Below are 21581 nucleotides of genomic sequence, written 5' to 3' on the forward strand. Positions count from 1 at the left end.
ATACCTGACTATTTAGTCAAGTGTACCAATCTCTTTTCCTTTATACTGTCAAATAAAAAAAAATGACAACAGCCAAAACAAAAATAGCTATCCAGTATGAATGAATAAAACTTACACCTATTTTTATCAGATCAGAAAAAAATACATTTTTTGGTGTGCCACAAAATGTTAGTAATTAGTTTCTGTGTGCCATGAGATGAAAAATGCTGAAAATCGTTGCCTTAGGTTGTCAAATAAAAAAGTGACAACAACCAACACAACAATAGCTGAACACTCTGTCTTGAACCATAAATATATAGGTAATAAAATAGAGTTGCATAATCAAGTTGCATCTGACTGGTAATTCTTGGTACCAGAAATTGCCATATATAAGTACAGGCACCTGCCTCTTTAAAAAGTCACTTGGGAGCAAAAAGGGTAGATAATTATCATTTTTTTTGGTGTAGCAATCAAAATTATACCTTTTTGTCAGATCATCAAAAAGTATATGAGTGAGCCACAGAATTTTAGTAATTTATTTACATGTGCCATGAGATGAAAAGGGTAGAAAATCACTATCCTAGGCCTTATTTGCCCAGAAATCATGAATTCAAATATCTCACTCTGGCCATAGTGCCTATGCTGTCAATATTTTTCTCACTTAGTGACATTCCTACCTTTGTTCTGAAGAGGACACCACCGTAACTCTAGTTCCTTGGGTCTTTCACTTATAACTGCTGGTTCTTTTATCTTAATTTATTTCACCCTCCTTCTTAGGAACCACTCTCTTGCCAGTATTCTTAATTTCTTTGCCTCATAGAGAAATATAACTAATTTTAACTCTTGCCATACCCAAGTTGCTAAATACTGCTAATGAAAAACTCCACAATGGTGAAGAATATTTATTATTATTAAGCTCAGCAAGACTCTAGAAACTTCTGTAAAAATCTAGGCATAAGGTATAAAGACCTGTATGGCAGTAGAGGGCAAAAGTAAAAATTAAATGAAAGGAGATTAAGGAGAACTGTTAAGAGTTGAGTTGGTTGATGGCCTCCTTCATATAAGAAAGTAAAAGAACTCCATTTTGAACAGAATGAATTTAGGATACACAGAGATGCCCTGCAGAGTTCAAGATGCCAGTTTGAGGAGATCTGGACTATAGATAGACTGATGTATGGCAATCCTCACATTATTTTATATTTACTAACCCATAATTTTAAAAAAGCTAATTAATCTTTACTTTTAGATTTCAAATATAAAAGTTGTTTACCAAATTTGGTCACGTTTAGTCAAACCCACAAAGACTCTGGCACAGCATTTGCACACAGGAGATAGCCTAATGTTGTAAAAAGCATTAAATAAATAAAGTTATCCTTTTCTGATGATCAAGTATATGCAGTTCTATAACTGTAATTGGAAGAAGGTGCCAAGTGACTTTTCCCTTCTACAGACTATCATGAACAATCAAATCTTCACGAACACATGCTTTTAAATTATATCTATTGTAAAAATGTGTACACTTAACAACTAAAGTACTTACTCGGTAACCTTCAAGGTCTCTCATTTGGATCTGCAACAGAGAGAGATCCCTCAAAATTTGCAGATTATCTTTATCTAATTTGAGAGCATTTCGGTAACACTTAATAGCTTCATCATATTTCTTATCAGAACGCTGCAAGAGTCCATACACATGCCAACCTATTAAGTTAAAGAAATGCAAACATTCACAGGTACTAGAAAATACTATGCTGCATATCCATCTAATATAAAGCTTTAATAAAATAGTATGTTGTCTGAAATTTACCTCAGGATGATCTAGGATCAGAGGGAGGGGGACAGTAAGCAAGTGGTAAAAGATAAAATGAGATCAGCCTTGATTGACAACTATTAAAATTATTGAAGCTGGGTGCTTCAATAATTTTGAGGCACATGAGGGTTCATTATTCTATTTGTGTATATGTTTGAAATTTTCCATAATATTTTTAAAGTAACCTTGGAAAATTCTTGGTAAAATTCTTCACATTCCCTACCTTCTACCCCTCACTCTTCTACCCAAGTACCTCAGTGTTCACTCCCTACGTACTGAAACCAAATATATACAAAAACTGTAATTTTAAAAAAGATTTTATTCATTTATTTAGAAAAAAGGCAATGGAGAGAGAAAGAGAGAGAAACACCAATGTGCAAAAGATACATCGATCAGTCGTCTCTTGCAAGCCCCCAACTGGGGGCTTGGACCACAACCCAGGTATGTGCCCTTGATTGGGAATCTGACAGGAAACCTTTTGGTTCTCAGGCCAGCACTCAATTCACTGAGCCGCACCAGCCAAGATGAAATTATCTTTTAAAACAAGTTTATAGTCAGTCAATTCTAAAACACTAGTCATTAGTTAATTCACTAGTAATATTAAAAACCAACAAGATTAAGTTTTTATTTACTGTAATGAAATTCTTAGCATTTCTTGGAGCCAAAAAACCTGTCACACTTATATGCACTCTCTCTTTACTCAGGAGTAAGCACTGGGATAAAGAAATAAGTATTTACTATTTTGAGAGAACTCTAAGCTAAATATGTGAGAACACTACTAAGACTACTGATATTCAATACTGGCCCGCAAATAGATAAATTAAGTGTAAAAAATTAAGAAACAGGACAATACATGAAAAACTTATGAATAAACATATAGATACGCAAAACAGAAATGAAAATCATTTTAAAAAGCATTTTTGTTTTCTTACAAGCTGGGATACTAGACATAGGAAAATATAATTATGACTATTGGTGAAAATAGCCATGTCCCTGGGCAACTGAAACAAGCTGCAGAACCAATACAATATCATACTTAACACTAAATAAAATGTTTTAAAACAAATTTCTTCTAAATTTTCTTCTTAAATTTCTAAACAAAAGTTTAAAAAATATACATTTTACTATACAAGTTTACTATACAGGTTAAGTTATTTAAAATGATGGGAAAGTATCACTCACTTTATGGAAGTATAGGAAAAACAATGGGTTTCAAGTCACATATAATTACCAAAGTGAGTCTTCTCACCCTGGCCAAGTGGTGCAGTTGGTTGGAGCAACGTCTTGTACACCAGAAAGGTTGCTGGTTCAATCCGTGGTCAGGGCACATACCTTGGTTACAGGTTTAACCCCCCCAGTGGGGGAGTGTCTAGGAGACAATCAGCTGAGAGAGTGAGACCGCTCTCACTCTCTCCCGCTGATGTTCCTTTCTCTTTCTCTCTCACTCTCTCCCTCCCCCTTATTCCCCCACCAATCAATGAAAACGTGTCTTCAAGTGAAGATTACTTTTCTCTCACACTAAGCACAACTGAAGTAAATACCATATATACTGTATAAAGATTCTCTTTAAAATATTCCAATAAATAGAAAATGAGGCATAGGGCACAGATTAAACCAATACTACAAAATGTTAATAATTACTGAAAGTGAGTAATCAATACACAGAGTTCATTAAATTCTCATCTCTCATAATAAAGTTTTTAAAATTTGGATTAGAAAAAACTAGTAAATGAAAAATACACATATGAAATTAAAGTACTCAACCACTGCAAAAGGATACAGACATGACTCTTGACATCGTTACGAAGTCCTTTACGAACAAATTCATATGCTTCTTCTTTTTTTCCTAAACAGTTCAATGTTAAGCCTTTCATAGCCAAAGTCTCTGAAAAATATTTTAACTTCTATTTACACATGAACGTTTCAAATTATCTTAACAGTACTTTAACCTTTGAGATCTGCCATGCTTATAATATTAACCTTTTTAATCCCATAGTTAAAACTTCTTTCCAAAAACTACATTTTAATATTTGCTTAAAGTTTAGCCCAAGTCCTCTCCTGAAATTCCTCAGTGTGAGACTAAGTTGCTCTAGTGCTTATTGCTCTATAGAAGACTCTTTTTAAAGGAGGCTGAGGTTATTCTGCTGAGAAAAGGCAACAGGGCAGGCACCTGAACCCTGCTAAGTTAAATCTACTCCATCAGTCCACACCTTTCACCTGAGATCAACACCAATCAAGATTCCAATCTGATTTACATCCCACAAAACAATCTACCTTAACAAAGAGACATACACAATTTAAAAATAACTACTCAACATTGGAACAGACTGCATTTTTGGCAAGTGTATTCCAACCAATCCTAATTAGGCTAATTAACATTATTTTGCATTTCAAGGATACAACAACACTCAGACTACAGGAATGACAACCCCCAAAAATGTTTAAGGTAGTTAATGAAAGATGGTTTAGAATGAAATAACTGTGAATGATCCACAAGAAATAATCAACAAGGGGATTAGACATGAACAATTATTTTCAAATTGATCTCTGTGGATTCTGGTTTCCAGAACATGGTGATACAGCAATCCAAACCCCTATAACCAAACATTTCTTTTATCTGTTGATACATAAAGAGCTTCCCCACGATTCCATTTAAATAGTGGTTCCCAAGTGAAAAAGCTTGAAAACAAGCTTTAAATTTCTAAAATTTATGAAATGAAGAGCTCTTTCCATTTACTTTAAAGAATGTTGTTACAAAGCTGAGCCAGGTCAGCCTATTTTCCCAATAAGGTAGTCTCAAGAATTACCCAAGCCTAATATTCAGAGATCCCAGTTAGCTATGCTTCGCTATAGGATTATAATTTGCGTATCTAACCTGATCCATCCTTTTAATAGTGGTCACCAGTGAAAAAGAATGAGACAAGCAAACATAGACTTATTAATACCAGACTAAAAAAACTTCTCAAGATAAACAATCTAATAATAAATCAATAGTGTCATATTTATATATATAAGGTCAGCAAATATAAAAAAGATGTCTACCAAAAGACAAAATACATTTGACTATATCTTTATACTACTTCTATATTGCAAATATTGTCCTAATTTCATACATAGGAAATCAAAGAATAAACTTCTAGTCAAAGTAATAGATGAAATCAAGTCTATGAAAATACTAGTATATATTCCAGCTGATCTTCAACTGACCAACCAAACACTTCCCATCTAATAGTAAATCAGACTATACATATATAAACATAATAGAAGTAACCTAGAATAAAACTGATATGAGACATAACTAAGAATGTTAAATATTTATATACTCTAGTAGAGAGCTACAAGGCCATGGAATCTGGGAAGTATTCTTCTTTCACTGTTACAAGTCCTATATGTCTGATTTTAGAATTAGACTTCCCCAAAGCAGTATCTCACAGGTAAGACAATACCTCCATGTTCAGCAAATTTTGGATTTGAAAGAATCATCTTGCAAAACTTGAGGCCATTTTTGTATTGCTTCTGTTCATAACATTTCTGTAAAGAAATATGAACAAAAATTATTTATAAAATTAAGATACATGGAGCAACTTTTCATTGCCATAATTTAACTTCAAGATCCAAAATGAGGTCTAGAAACACGTGATGGAAAAGTCTTATGTCAATTCATATCACTTATAACAAGAAATGTACTTCTCTTTTCTAATCTTTGCCAAATCTAGTGTGTATTTTTCCTTTTACAGAAGATAAAGGAAAAAAGACGCTTAAAAAAAGAAAATTTTTTTAATTTATTTTTTATTGATTATGCCATTACAGTTGTTCTATTCCCCCCTTCATTCCCCTCCACCCTACCCCCCATCCCCACCATTACCCCCCCTTTAGTTTATGACCGTGTGTCTCAAGTTCTTTAGATTCTATATTTCCCATACTATTCTTGCCCCCCCATCTATTTTCTATCTACTGTCTATGCTACTTATTTTCTGTACCTTCTCACCCCTTCTCCTCCTCCCACTCCCCTGTTGCTAACCCTCCTTGAGATCTTCATTTCTATGGTTCCACTCCTGATCTAGCTGTCCTTTTAGTTTGCTTTTGTTTTAGGTGTGGTTGTTAATAACTGTGAGTTTGTTGTCCTTTCACTGTTCATGTTTCTTTAACTTATTTTTCTTAGATAAGTCCCTTTAACATTTCATATAATAAGGGCTTGGTGATGATGAACTCCTTGAATTTGATCTTATCTGAGAAGCACTTTACCCTCCATTCTAAATGAAAGCTTTGCTGAATAGAGCAATCTTGGTTGTAGGTCTTTGGATTTCATGACTTAAAATACCTCTTTCCAGGCCCTTATTGCCTATAAGGTCTCTTTTGAGAAATCTGCTGACAGTCTGATGGGAACTCCTTTGTAAGTGACTGTCCCCTTAGCTCTTGCTGCTTCTAGGATTCTCTCCTTCATTTTCATCTTGGCTAATGTAATTATGATGTGCCTTGGTGTGTTCCTTCTTGGGTCCAACTTCTCTGGGACTCTCTGAGCTTCCTGGACTTCCTGGAAATCTATTGCCTGATTGGGGAAGTTCTCCTTTATTATTTGTTCCAATAAGGTTTCCTCTCATGGCTGTTCCTCTTCCCCTTCTGGTACCCCTATAATTCAGATGTTGAAACGTTTAAAGATGTCCTGGAGGTTCCTAAGCCTCTCCTCATTTTTTTGAATTCTTGTTTCTTCATATTTTCCTGTTTGGCCATTTTTTTCTTCCCTCTGGTTCACTCCCTTGATTTGAGTCCCAGTTTCCTTTCCATCACTATTGGTTTCCTGTGCATTTCCCTTCATTTCACTTAGTTTAGCCTTCATTTGTTTCTCTAATTAGTGACTAAAATCAACCAGTTCTGTGAGCATCCTGATCACCAGTGTTTTGAACTGTGCATCTGACAGGTTGGCTATTTCTTATTCGCTTAGAATTATTGCCTCTGGGGCTTTGAGTTCTTCTTGAGCCACGTTTTGGTCTATTGGAGCCTGTTACATACGAGGAGCTGAGCCCTAGGTAATCACCAGGGCGGGGCAACTGAGTCACACAGTTGTGACGCTGTATGTAGGGGCAGGGTCAAAGAGGGGCAATAGAGGTCCCCTCTGCTGCTTCCGTCTGCTGCTTCCCACCACTGGGACCTGCGCAGTCTGTCTCGCTGCTCGCTCCTCGCTCCTTCGAGGTTTATCTGCTCCCAAATGTGTGCCCGAGAACAGCCTGCCACCTTGCGCCCTCACTGGGTCCACCCACTGCTACCCCACACCTGGGATCTGCCAATGGCTGCCCATGTTCCTGGGTCGGTCCAGGGGATCTTTCCTGCCCAATCCCACTCGCTGCTGGCTCCGCCCCTCTTACTGGTCTGGCTGAAAGGTTTGTTGTTGTCGGACTTCCATATTGTTCAATTTTCTGTGTTTTGGCTACGTTTTTGTTACTAAAACTTTGTTGTCTTTAAACTCGGTTGTGTGAGGAGGCACAATGTTTCCACCTACGCCTCCATCTTGGCCGGAACTAGAAACAGGGAATTTAACTGTCAATCAATGCTGCTACAGCTCTTTAAAATTCAAAGTCCAAAAGCAAAAGCATATATGATAACAACAAAGAAAAATACTAGAAACTGCATTAAAAGCCTTTGCTACTTCAAGAATGGAACAAAAAAATACACAAAATACTGTCTCTACAGAACTTGTTATGACTCATATTAATCCCTTATAGTACCTGTCATTACTGCCACCATACAGATGTGGAAGATGTTCATAAAATGTGTGAGTGACTCAGCTTAGCTGCAAACTCTGGTGTTACTCCAAAGATCATGGTCTTTCCATTGCTTGTCTAAGACAACTCGAAGCAACCTCTTTATTCCTAAATTCCACCAGACAGGCTAAGCAATCAGTGACTGTCCTCTACAACCAGTGATTATGAGAACATCTCATCTCCTTTCACTTGCATGCTCGCTTATGTTGTTATGGTTGGTTTTCTCCAGTTTTAAAGCAGTCGCTATTTATTAATGGACCAGATAACAAAAATAACCAGGGTAGACACCTTAGTTCATCCTTCTAATAAGCCTGTTGATCTAGTCTTCCCTGTTACCAACACATCTACCTTCTACAAAATGGGTGGTCTGTTTCTTCATTCCATCTCATGGAAGAGACAATTTGAAGGGCCAGAGGAAGTGGTTTGCCTCTTTGAAGCATTTTCCAACAGTATGTATCTCATGAATCTGATCCTCCATGCAGGTGATGACATATTTACCAAGAGATCTAGCAATCAACTATGTTATCTTTCAGGGCAATTTGGTTCTTGCTGATTTGTTGTTATGGTTATTCTTTCTATTACTTACATGCCCAGCTTATTACCACCTTAGGGCCTCTGCACTTGTGTTCCTTTTACCTGAAATATTCTCCCTCAGATTTTCCTGGAGCTAGTTCCTTATGATCTCAGTGTCACAGATCACCTACCTGACCACTCTATCTAATATCAACAGCCTCCTACCGGCCCCCAACAAACACATTCTCTATCATATTACTTTATTTTCTACACAGCACTATCAACTCCTGAAATTTCTATTTAGGTGATTACTTATTTAGTATCTTATTATTACCATATTGCAAGCTTCTTGAGAACAGGGATCTTGACTATTTTAAACACCCCTGCCATTCACAAGTTCTAGATAAATAAGCACTGCTCAATAAAACAGCCTACTAAATTCAAAGAAAAACAATACTAGCAAAGGAGGAAGAAGTGCTTAATCTTTGCAGCAGGAGTGGAATGTGGAGAAGAGAACTAGAAAAGTATTAATAGAAAAAAATGTTTATATTAAGACTTCTTGAGTGCCTCTGGGAAGGAAACTTAGTGATTGGGAGAAAAGAATAGAACAAAAACCTGAATTTTGAACCACACAAATATATTACTATTCCAAAGATATTTTAAAGTAAAAATTAAAACATATCTGAGTTTGACTATAGGAATTCACCTGACAAATGACAAGAACAAAAAAGAAGCAGAAGGAACTATGAGGGAGATGAAAAGAAATGAGTTTTTTCCCCAGAAAAGTGGCCTTGAAAGTAATAATCATCACACTACCAGTAACAGAAAAAAATAACAGTTAACATTTATTGGAACCATTTACTATGTGCCAGGTGCGGTTCTGATTTCATCTGTATTTAAATCCCAGGAAAGCCTATGAGATGCATGTTATCTTCATTTTAGATGGAGCAGCTGAGGCAGTTATTGAGTTTTCATGGCTAGTGTCAAAGCCACAATTCAAACCGAGGTAGTCTATCTCCAGTACTCAAGTTAAAGAAAAGTCTTAAGTTCAGTAAGGAATACATACTTGGCACAAAAGACAAATTCTAGTTTTCGACTTTGTTACTAACCAGAGAACCTTACCCACTTAGTCATTTACCATTCCTGGATTTGATTTTCTCAACTGCAAAAGAGAATATGAAGTAGAGCTCGAATATTCAACAAAATGTAATCCCACTGCCAGTTTGGGTAATAAGATAGGAAGGCATAAGCCACACAGATCCTGTAATAAGCTAGCTGGTAAATTTGTATGGCTGTGTTTATATACACTGATAATTAATAAAAATGTACTGTTGTTGACAAAACACTTTGGTCTATCAACCAAACTTAACAATAATTTTATTATAGAGACTTCAATTTGCCATGGAATTTGTTGTAGCAAAATTTACCCACATTTATTGCAATTGTCACATGATGAAAGCATTCACTTTTGCAGTACCCTCCTAAAGTCAAGTAACCTTGTAATAAACATTACATACCCAGATAATAAAATGTTTCGCATTTCCCAATTTATTTGAAGATAAAGTTAACTCAGCATCAGCTTTAACTTTCCTGTAACTAAAGAATAAATCATGAAATTGTTGTTATTCTACTGATAACATGATTTGAACTACAAGTATCCACATATAGAGAAAGTGTTGTCATCTTTTAGGTATGTCAAATGTCCTGAAATCTAACAAATTATAGATGATTTTTCATTAACATATTTCAGATTCCCTAAAAATAAAAAATAAAAATAAATCCACCTGAAAAGGGAACTTCTCTAATTCCATACTGTCAAAAACATAAATGTGTGAAGAAAAAAATTAATTTTTTAGAAAAAAGTATACTACAAAGCCAAGCAAACAATCTGCCACAATGCATTAATTACAATTTTTTGCTTTTACGCTTGCCTCATTTATTTGCTCAACACTAAGCACTATTTAAAATTAAGACAAAGTTTTTATCCGATCTATCATGTAATGCATCGTTTTTTAATACTCTTGAGTACTAAGTGTGAAGTTTCTATTGACTAGAACAGAACAGCTCCTATGAATTTTTATCTGCCGTTGCTAATACTTATAATAATGTTCTATATTCGGTGATTTTAGTAAAGGTAAGCAACAGCTAAGTTACATAACACAATCTCTCAATAATAAATTCACCCTTAAAATCTAAACACTTATGTTCAGATGAAAAGACAAACTAGGAAAAAACAGGTATTTACGATATTAGTTTAAAAGCCACGGTCCCCAGTGTATTATAATATATTGAGAAAAACAAAAGCATGCTGCCTCTCCTCTCGGGAAGAACGGGAACCCCCGGAAAACCTTGAAGGCACTCGGGACGCTGGCCCTCAACCTACAGAAAACAGTGTGTTCTGTAGAGCAGGGCCACTATTCAGGTCACTGCTCGCAGAGTAAACGGGTCCCTCAAGTGCAACAGCACCAGCCAGTTCGTAAAGCAGTTAACCACGTTCTCAAGGCACGGACTGTGTGAGTTAAAAGCAATCAGAATCATGTTCGCCTTCATAATTTAGAAATGCAGTTCAAGTCACCTTTTCACTTCCTAAAGAAAACAGGTAAATAAGAACAGGCTAAGTCTCACCCAACAAAAAGCTTGGCCTCCCAGCGCTCCCTATTTTTGCCCTGGCCAGGATATATCCGAGCCCTGCTCGGATATATACAGGATCACTCCAGCTTTAAGGGGTATCGGGGCGTGCAGTTCAACAGATGAAACACAAATCAGGGAATGTACACCACGCCGAAGAGAGCCTGGCAAAATACACCAACTGCGGAGGACAGGAGGAGGTTGCGGGCCCGGCCGCAAGGCTCCGCAGAGGGCACGGGTACCGCCGGACGCGCCCTTGCCGGGAGTGACAGCGGAGGGCGACGTGAAGTTTCTGGAAGGAGCGCAGGGGCACCTGGGCGAGCAGCCGCGCCTAGGCGAGCCGCGGCGGAGGGAGGAGGAGCGCAGAGGAGACGCGGGCTGTCAGGCGGGGCCGGCAGAGGCGGGTAGTCCGATCTCGCGGGCTCCAACGCAAACAAAGAACAGAACTGGGGGTCCCCCCGGCCCGCGCAGACGCCGCCGCTTGACCAGTCGCGCGTGGAGACCCAGGCTCCCGAGGGGCGAAAGCGCGGCCTCCCGCCACTTACCAAGATGCGTTTGAAGAGGTTGCTCTCCTTCGGCGGCAGCTGCACGTTCGGCATTGCGGCGAGGACTGGGAGGCTGGGTGACTGGGCGCTCCGTTCTGCGGGGTGGGCACCGGGAGGAACTGCTGCCGAAAGTCGGTGCGTGCGATGGGTCAGTTCATTGGCCTGGAGTTTGGGGTGGGCAGATTCTGCTGGGCAGATTTGGCTGGACTTCTGCGCAGCGCTGGGAATGGAAAGAGGAACGCGGACTGAGCAAGGGACCCACAGCTCCTGCCCTGGTTTGGGTTAAGTAGCGGCTGCTCCGCTGCGCTGCAAGATGGCACCCAGGGCCCGCCCCCGCTCGAGCAGGGCGACGTGCGCTTGCGCGAGGCGCTGAGCTGCCCGGGCCTGCGGGGAGCTGGTGAGGTAGGGAGGACGGTGGTGGGAGCAAGGAGTTGTCAGATCGCTCTTGTCTTCAGAACCTTGACGCCAAGAAGGGTTCATGCACCTAGCCCCTCATAAATCTACTCTATTGTGCTCTCATTGTTAGTGTCATGGCCCAAGACAGTGTTACTTACATCGGAGTTAGACTTTGGATTTCTCTCCACTCGAATTTAAAACAGTGCTCCAACTCAAAGTAAATGTTTGATGTAGGATGAAGTTGTGGAGACCAATGAGGTTATTCACCATGTATGTGAGGTCGTTGGGCAGACTTTGACATGAGCTGATGTAAAAGGACGTTTGAAATATCTCAGTAGCCCTGGCTGATGTAGTTCAGTGGATTAAACTTGGGCCTGTGAAGCAAAGGATCGTAGTTCGATTCCCAGGCAGGGCACGTGCCTGGGTTGCAGGCCAGTTCCCAGTGGGCGACACATGGGAGGCAACCACACATTAATGTCTCTCTCTCTCTCTTTCTCCTTCCCTAACCCTCTTTCTGAAAATAAATAAATAAAATATTTTAAAAAAGGATAATATACTATTTCAGCAAGTAAACATGTCATTATTTTAAAGAAAGAAAGAAATGTCTTAGTAAAAGAGTATTCCCAGCAGTTTAGAACACCTAACACTGTCAGTGAGAATTGTGGTGGTTTTATGGGGCCACTGATTCCCCAAGTCTACCTACCCTGTCTCATCAGATGGTTCATCTTTACACAACACATATAATAAGGAAACAAGATTCAAACCCAGGATCTTCCAACTCTGGGACACTTTCTATCATACATAGAAGGTAGAATATATCAAAACAAAAACAAAGCAGGAAAAGGTAAAATAGTAACATAACATATGTGAGTCCAGAAAGATATGGATATGTGTAGTTGACAATAATAGTCATACTGTTAGAGAACACAGGGCCAAGGGGGCTACGATATACAATTACCCAGAGGAACCCCCCCACTAGGTTCGCATTGTCTGCCGCCAGAGGAAAGATGTCTCTCAATGCCAGGGATTTGTGAAAAGGAAAGGAAATGTTTATTTAAAGATATACAGACTTAAAGTAGTGACCTAATGTCTTCATTAAAATATTAAAGTCGTTTAGGATACCCACAGAAGCACACAGTCCTTCCTGCTCCCTCTGCCCTAAACTGGGGTACTGTATCTCAGGAAAAGAAGTAGATTCAGGCTCCTGACACCATCAGCTGTGTCGTCAACAAGGATCAACCTGCGTGGTTTTCCTTGGCAAAGCTGCAAGATTATCTCCACTCTGCCAAGACCGCATGGTTCTCCCCTTAATGGCTGCCGCGTTTTGGTTTAAATCCTCATGCCAATCCTCCTCTGCAGCCCCTTTTCTGACCCCCCCCCCACAATCGGCTACACTTGCTAGCACTCCCATATCCTTCCAGCTTTACTGGGCTGCCATAGTGGGTCTGGGCAGGCGTGGCCCCATGGCATGGAGCCAATCATCTCCAGGCTCTCTCTCATGCAGGCACTCTAACCAGGGGGAGTTGCCTCCCAGTTACATCTTGGGTGGGAGTCACTTCCATCCCCCTGGCTCAAAGCATAGCCACAGCTATTTAACACATCTATGCAACCAGTTAAAGGTTATAGATATGTTCAATGACCATGCCAGAGGTTACCTGCAAAGCTGTTGCTATGCAAAACAGCTTTCCATGTTCCTGCTCCATGTATCCCTTACCCCAACTCACACCTGTTGGGGAGGAGGGGTGAGGACATCCTATATATCTGTAATATTTCCTGGACACCTTGAGTTCTGGTCCCTATTTCAAATCCCTATTTGGGGCCCCCCTCTTGGCTGCACCCTGTTACAATACATACAATGTAGGTTTAATTTTAAGGAATATGTAGCTCTGACCAGTGTGTCTCAGTTGGTTAGGCATTGTCTCACAAAGCAAAAGGTTGCTGGTTCAATTTTGGCTAGGATACATTGCCTGGGTTGCAGGTTTCATTTCTGATTGGGAGTGTGTGAGAGACAACAGATTGATGTTTCTCTTTCATGTAAATGTTTCTCTCCCATGTGAATGTTTCTCTCCCTCTCTTTACTTCTCCCTCCCCCTCTCTGTAAAAATGTTTTATAAAGGAATATGTAAATATTAGGTACAGAAACTTATTTGTACATGTTCTGGATATTGTACATGGTTGTGAGACTACAGCATAATTGATGGATAATTGCATTAAATGGTCTGTAATTAGAGCCAGGTTTCAGCTTATTTAATTTTTTCTCCTCTAGCCTTATTTGAGATGGTAGAGGTAAGAGTTCTAGGAACCCATCTCCATCAGTGTACTAGCTGTCATTCTTGTGAGAGGCTGGGTTTGGCTGCAGTGAAGTTTTTCTGAAGACCCTTTTAGTACATTTGCCCATTTCATGATGGCTGATTTACAAGTGCACCTGCCCACACTGCACTGAGTGTTAAGCAATTTTTGACCAAAAACAGGCATGACTTCCATGCTCCACCCTCCCTATTCACCTGATCTCTGCCTGAGAGATCATTATGTTTGTGTGTGTGTGTGTCTGTGTGTGTGTGTGTTTTTCCCTGATGAAAAAAGTCCTCAAAGGGAAATAGTCTGCCAATATGGAAGGGGTGAAACAAAAAAATGGTAAAAGCACTAAAAGACATCAAGATCAACAAGTTCAAAAACTGTTTTGAGCAGTGGAAAAAACGTCTTCATGAGTGTAGTGCATCCAATGGAGCATACTTTGAAGGTGACTAAAGTTTAAACATGTAAGAATAAATACACAATTTTTTATAAATAAATTCTGGGTTTTGGGGGGACACCCCTTATATATATATACACACATACACACAGTATAGATTACATTGTATTCCTCAATTTAGAACACAGTATGTAAGTTGGAAAACACTTTATAAAGAAAAAAATTTTTTAAACTTTAATGCTCATAATGGTTATTTGAAAACTACTTACGAAGGACATTTGAAGGAGAAAAACATAGGAAATAAAATTATTGAAATAAAGGTTTGAAAATGTACAATTTAAAACCAAAGTAAATGATTTTGGACTTCCAGCCAAGATGGAGGCTTTGGTAGACATACTGTGCCTCCTCACACAACCAAAAGGACAACAATTTAAAAACAAAAAGCAACCAGAACTGACAGAAAATTGGACTGTATGGAAGTCCGACAACCAAGGAGTTAAAGAAGACACATTCATCCAAACTGGTGGGGGACCAGAGACAGGCAGCCAGGCAGAAAGGACACACAACAAGGTGGTGGCTAGAGGACGGGAATGGGCAAGGCGGCGGCTGCCAGCGAGGCAGCAGATTGTGGAGTGGGGCAGGCAAGGCTGCAACTGGCCAGCAAGGCAAGAGCTGGTGGACCTGGTGAGGCAGCAACTGGTGGAGCAGGTGGTCCCACATTGGTGTACAGATAAATCGGAAGAATAACTGAGGAGCTAAACATACCACACAACCCAGGGTTCCAGTGGGGAAATAAAGCCTCAAACCTCTGATTGAAAACCCCTGTAGGGGTTGAGACACTCCCAGCCTCACAGGAGAGTTCATTGGAGAGACCCACAGTGACCTAGAACATTCACAAACCCACCCACCTGGGAATCAGGACCAGAAGGGCCCTTTTTGATTGTGGGTAGCAGGGGAAGTGACCAACAGAGAGCAGAGCAAGTGCCATTCTTCCCTTTGGAACCCCTTCCAGACATACAGCATCACAACACAATGACGTGGGTTACTCCACCCTGGGGAACACCTAAGGGGCTCTGCCCCTTACTATGTAACAGGTGTGTCCAGACAAAAAGAAATGGCCCAAATGAAAGAACAGATCAAAGCTCCAGAAAAAACACAACTAAGCGATGGAGAGATAGCCAACCTATCAGATGCACAGTTCAAAACACTAGTAATCAGGATGCTCACAGAATTGGTTGAATTTGGTCACAAATTAGATGAAAAAATGAAGGCTGTGCTGTTAAATAAAGGAAAATGTACAGGGAATCAATAGTGATGGGAAGGAAACTGAGACTCAAATCAATGGAGTGGATCAGAAGAAAGAAAGAAACATCCAACCAGAAAACAATGAAGAAACAAGAATTCAAAAAAATGAGGAGAGGCTTAGGAACCTTAAATGTTCCAACATCCAAATTATAGGGGTATCAGAAGGAGAAGAGGAAGAGCAACAAGTGGAAAACTTATTTGAACAAATAATAAAGGAGAACTTCCCCAATCTGGCAGAGGAAATAGATTTCCAGGAAGCACAGAGAGTCTCAAAGAAGTTGGACCCAAGGAGGAACACACCAAGGCACATCATAATTACATTACCCAAGATTAAAATAAGGAGAGAATCTTAAAAGCAGCAAGAGAAAAGGAGACAGTTACCTACAAAGGAGTTCCCATAAGACTAACAGCTAATTTCTCAAAGAGACCTTGCAGGCAAGAAGGGGTTAGAAAGAAGTATTCCAAGTCATGAAAGGCAAGGACCTACATCCAAGATTGCTCTATCCAGCAAAGCTTTGATTTAGAATGAAAGGGCAGATAAAGTGCTTCCCAGATAAGGTCAAGTTCAGGGAGTTCATCATCACCAAGCCCTTATTATATGAAATGTTAAAGGGATTTATTGAAGAAAAAGAAGATTAAAAATATGAACAGTAAAATGACAACAAACTCACAGTTATTAACAACCACATCTAAAACAAAAGCAAACTAAGCAAACAACTAGAACAGGAACAGAACCACAGAAATGGAGATCACATGGAGGAATAGCAACAGGGGAGTGGAAGGAGGAGAAATGGGGAAAAGGTACAGAGGATAAGTAGCATAAATGGTAGGTAGAAAATAGGGGGAGGGTAAGAATAGTATGGGAAATGTAGAAGTCAAAAAACTTACATGTATGACCCATGAACATGAACTAAAGGGGCAGAATGTGGGTTGGAGGGGAGATGCAGAGTAGAAGGAAGTGAAGGGGGAAAAAATGGGACCACTGTAATAGCATAATCAATAAAATATATTAAAAAATAAATAAAACCAAAGTAAATGATTTAAGCAAAATACTTAGGGTGATAATGGAAAAGAAACTTAGGATAATGGAAGAGATGAAATTGCCAAGAAGTTGTGAGAGACAATACTAAATGATCTTGTTAACAAACCAGACTTCAAGCAAGGCTAATACTAGTTTAGAGGGAGTTACAAAGATTATTATTGAACTCTTTATTTTTTGAGTAAAAAGAAGGTAGTTGACCTTTTCAGCCCTCTTAAACATCTTGACAGAAAATTGTTTCAATAATGCCAGCAGGTGGCGCATTTCATGTCTTTTTTTTTTTTCAAGCTAAGGAAAAAATTTGAGAACAAGTATAAAAATGCTGCCTTTTTATCCTTTATATCCTGCTTGTCTCAGGAAAAATAATAATAAAATTGAGAAAATAACCTTGGTTTGCTACTTCCTTTCCACCTTAGTGTTACCTTGAATTTTGTATTAAATTGCTAAATAATTCCCAATTTCATTTTTTTCTATAGGAAAATAAACCTGATTAAAATCCCAAGGTATTGCTAATCTTCACATTGTGGGATTCTAACCAAATAAAAATCTAGCAACTTGCTGCTATGAAACTCAATACTCAAGAGGCAAGTGTTGATGTAAAAGAAAGTGGTTTATTTGTAGATGCTGGCCATCTGGAAGATGTGGGACTCATGTCACAAAGCCCAGCTCCACTTCTCAGTGGAGGCAGAGGTTTTTTTAAGGAGGGAGAGGGCAACAGAACAAAGAGGTTAAGGGAGGCGAACATAGTCCATTCCAACAAGGCAAGTGATTGTCCAGTGTTCATCATTCTGGTTTAGTCATCCTGGCTCCACAGTTGAAGGTCAGCAAATCTCCCAGAGCTGGAATGCCTGAAGGTGTTTTGAAACTAGTTCCTAGGATTCTTATACAAACATGCTGTTCATCTATAAGCTACATATTTGTCAGAGTCGGCACTTACAAAAACAATGTCAAAAGAATTGTTGGTTGGGTTACAATTTCCCACTGTTAAAATTTTTCATCATTCCAGGATGCCTCAAGATGTGGTCAAGAGCCTAAGCTCCAGGGAACCAGAAAGCCAAGCGCACTTCACAATGTGCCATGAGCTATATCCCCATAGTGCTATGGCCTATGTGCAGGACTTTATGTTGCTTTGAGTGCCTCTGAAAATTTCCCAAAGATTTCAACTTAGCCTGGTCTTTACACCCACTCTTAATCGGTTTCCTCCCCAAAATTGCCAGGAGCTGAGGAAGTCCTAATGCTATGCTTCTCTCAGAGAAAGCCCTGTGGACAAAAAAAAAAAAAAAAGAAGTTGCCTGGGAAGTAACTTCTCAGGGTGATATGATCATAAAGTCCTAACTGGGCAGGTAGTCACACACAGGCAGTCACGCCACAGGCATATAACTTCTTTAGTAAGAGAGTTTGGGGGGTTGTTTTTTGCTTTTTGCCTATAGTAAGCCCTGTCCATTATTTCTGTACACCTAGGTAAACACACCTTTGAAACATCTCTTCAATATAACATATAATTTTGTTAACTAACCTGTAATCTAGTCTCCATCTTCATGCACTTCCCTCCTTAATTTCAAATGCATAAAAGAAACTGCAAAACTGTATTCTTGGGAGCATTTTAGATCTCACTTCCCAGCATATGTCATCAGTTTGGCTCAAATAAACTTTATAAAAATTCTTTACAGCAGCTATTTTTTTTACTTTTGAGAGGACATTTATTAAAGTTGGGGACAGTGAAACAAGGAAGGGCTTAGGATAGAAGAAGCAACAGGAGAGCCCAGGCAGAGTTGTTTTGGCTCTCTGTAGATGTTATAGGGGGAAAAATGATCACAGGCAGGGCCGCTTTGGCTCACTGGTAAATCCAAGAAAAGTGGGCCTTGGAGACAAGTTCCAGGGCTTAGCCTGAAATGAGCTACTGCTGCCCATTGCTCCCCTGGTTCGAAGTCTTGTGGGGACCCTTAAAGTTTAGGAAATGCTCGCCTTTGAGGGAAGAAAGTCATTGGTGTGCTCCCTGGAGGAAGAGCATGCTATACAACAGCAATTTTCAAATGGTGTGCCGTAAAAAATGTTTAAACGAGCAGCACCTGACTTATTAATCAGGGACGCTGACCTTTCCCCTTAGACTGTCAAATAAGAAAATGACAACAGCCAACACAATAGCTGTCCAGTGTGAATGATAATTTTTTTGGTGTATGCGGAATTTTAGTAATTAGGTTATGTGTGCCATGACATGACAAAGGTTGAAAATTGCTGCTCTACAGCCCGAGGTGGACGCTTTATTGATGCAAAATCCCTGCAGAAGGATACAAATCAACCTTCTGTTACTACTGCAAACATGAGTGTCCTTGAAATCTTTAAAGTGATCTGAGGGTCTCCAAGAGTGAAAATTTGTTAAAATCCCTATTCTCTACTTTTTGGTTTTGGGGCTGAGTTTGCGTTAAATGGACCTGAAAAACAGCCCCACCTATTGTTGTTTTAGATCGCTTCCCTTTGGAAGCGGGGGACAGAGGACATTTAGTTTCTCAAGAGGATACCAAATTGTCAGTGCCCATCACAAATTCATTCAACAACAGCAGGAAAAAAAAAAACATAGTCAACTTTACTGTGAGAAATAGTTCAGAGATCATAGCTCTTATTTGTATCTTAGTCAACTGTTATTCTAATTAAATCAAAATTTAAATTATTTATTCAAATTTTTATCCTGTAATATGAAAGACTCTTTAGAAGTTTTTTTCCAGTTAAAAAAAATTCCCAAATCAATACATGGGTTTTTTGCATCTTTAAAATATAACAAGTAGTTCTGGCCAGTGTGGCTCTGTTGATTGGGCGTTGTCCTGTAAACGAAAGATCAAAAGTTCAATTCCTGGTGAGGGCACATGCCTAGGTTGCATGTTAAGTCTCCAGTGGGACCATGTGTGAAAGGCAACAAATAATGTTTCTCTCTCATGTCAATGTTTCTTTTCCTTCTTTCTCCCTCCCTTCCCCACCAAAATCAATAAGCATGTCCCTGAGTGAGGATAAAGTATAAAGATATCTATGAGGAATCAGTCGGCATCTTTTTTTTTAATATTTTATTTATTTATTTTTCGAGAGAGGGGAAGGGAAGGAGAAAGAGTGGGAGAGAAATATCAATGTATGGTTGCCTCTCAAGCGTCCCCTGCTGGGAACTGGCCTGCAACCCAGGCATGTGCCCTGACTAGAAATCGAACCGCGATACTCTGGTTCGCAGGCCCGTGCTCAATCCACTGAGCTACGCCAGCCAGGGCAAGTCGGCATCTTAATGTTTCTATAGCTGGACAACTTAGATCTTATTTCCTGCTGCACTGTTTCTTTTTCAGAAACATAGATAACATCCAAAAAGTATCTGCTCTCCTGTTTTTAACTGTTGTGGCTCATTCAATCAAAGCAGCTCAATTTGATACAGGTTCATTGTCATTTCCTTTAATAATCAACTGATCTTTCTGGGCTTGAGATACTGAACAAGCAATGCCTGGCCTCATCCAAACCCTACAGATGTATTTTTTCACTCAGGAAATTTCTGACTTCAACAAGAGAACCATTCTCCTGAAGAACAACATTGATGGGGAAGTGAGCATTCACAGACCTCATCTTATAACCGAAGCCCAGTATAACACCATTGATCATGTTCTGTGCATGACTGCAGATAGTTTGAACAGCAGCCAGTTCCATATTATTTCCCCACCATTTGTCATCCCAGAGCCTCTTCTTTTTCTTTCCCAGGAGACTCAGTTCTACACTGATGTAATTACAGTCCTGCAGGGTGCCTCTGGGGCCCTTCACAATAACTGCATCCCTTCAGAGTGACGTCAACATTTCCTGGAATGTTGACAGTCTGGTTGCTGAGGGTGGTCTTCATCCTTGTAGTTGATCAGGCAAAAAGAGCTAGAAGTTATTTAACTTCATAAAACAATTCAATAAAAATAACTTTCATAAGTCTTTTTCAAACATTAAAGAATACATTTTCTTTTATAGCTTTCTTATCCACAATAATACTCATTACAAAACTTCAGGAAATCCAGAATACTTTCAGTGTTACCAAACAGAGGCCAAGGGGGTACAATATACTATTACCAAAAGGACCCCCTACTAGGTTCACATTGTCTGCAGCCAGAGGAAAGACGTCCCTCAGTGCCAGAGATCCATGAACGGGAAAGGAAATGTTTTTTTTTTTTTTAATTTATCCTTAAAGGGGAAGGGAAGGAGAGAGGGAGAGAAATATCAATGTATGGTTGCCTTTCGTGGGTCCCCTGCTGGGAACTGGCCTGCAACCCAGGCATGTGCCCTGACTGGGAATCGAACCGTGGTTGCTTGGTTCCCCGGCCCTCACTCAATCCATTGAGCTACACCAGCCAGGGCCAGGAAATGTTTATTTAAAGCTATACAGACTTAAAGTAGTGACCTAATGCCTTCATTAAAATATCAAAGTCCTTTAGGATACACACACACACACACACACACACACACACACACTGCTTCCTTCTCCCTCTGCCCTGATTTGGAGCACCATAACTCAGGAAAAGAAGTAGATTCAGGCTCCTGACACCATCAGCTGTGTCATCGGCCAGGATCAAGCCGAGTGGTTCTCCTTTGCAAAACTGTGGGGGTCTCCACTGTGGCCAAAGCCATGTGGTTCTCCCCTCCACCAAAGCTGTGGGGTCCCCACTCTGGCAAAACTGTATGGTTCTCCTTGGCAAAGCTGCGGGGGGCCCCACTCTGGCAAAGCCCCGTGGTTCTCCCTCACTAAGGTGTGGGGGGTTGCCACTCTGCCAAAGCTGAGTGGCGATTCTCTGCTAAAGCCGCATGGTGATTCCCCCTACTAAAGGTGCGGGGGTCCCCACTCTGTAAACTTCGTGGCTCTCCCTCCAATGGCTGCTGGTCTGGGTTTAAATTCCCACACCAGTCTTCCTCTGCA

General features: G+C 39.9%; 1 protein-coding gene and 1 pseudogene across 2 annotated transcripts in view; both read right to left on the reverse strand.

Moving 5' to 3' along the window:
- NAA16 (N-alpha-acetyltransferase 16, NatA auxiliary subunit) overlaps positions 1-11557 on the reverse strand; it is an 81870-nt gene extending 70313 nt beyond the window's left edge. For both annotated transcript variants that reach the window (XM_053665408.1, XM_053665406.1), the window contains exons 1-4: positions 11232-11557; positions 5233-5317; positions 3567-3671; positions 1520-1677 (exon numbers count right to left, since the gene is read on the reverse strand). In XM_053665408.1, coding sequence (XP_053521383.1) covers positions 1520-1677; positions 3567-3671; positions 5233-5317; positions 11232-11285 — 402 coding nt within the window. In that variant the 5' untranslated portion in view covers positions 11286-11557. The remainder of the gene's footprint in view (positions 1-1519; positions 1678-3566; positions 3672-5232; positions 5318-11231) is intronic.
- On the reverse strand, positions 11514-20525 carry LOC119064596 (60S ribosomal protein L9-like; annotated as a pseudogene).
- Positions 20526-21581: the final 1056 nt, after the last annotated feature.

Source organism: Artibeus jamaicensis, unplaced genomic scaffold, assembly GCF_021234435.1.
Source record: "Artibeus jamaicensis isolate MK-2021 breed Jamaican fruit bat unplaced genomic scaffold, CSHL_Jam_final contig_414, whole genome shotgun sequence".
NCBI lineage: Eukaryota > Metazoa > Chordata > Mammalia > Chiroptera > Phyllostomidae > Artibeus > Artibeus jamaicensis.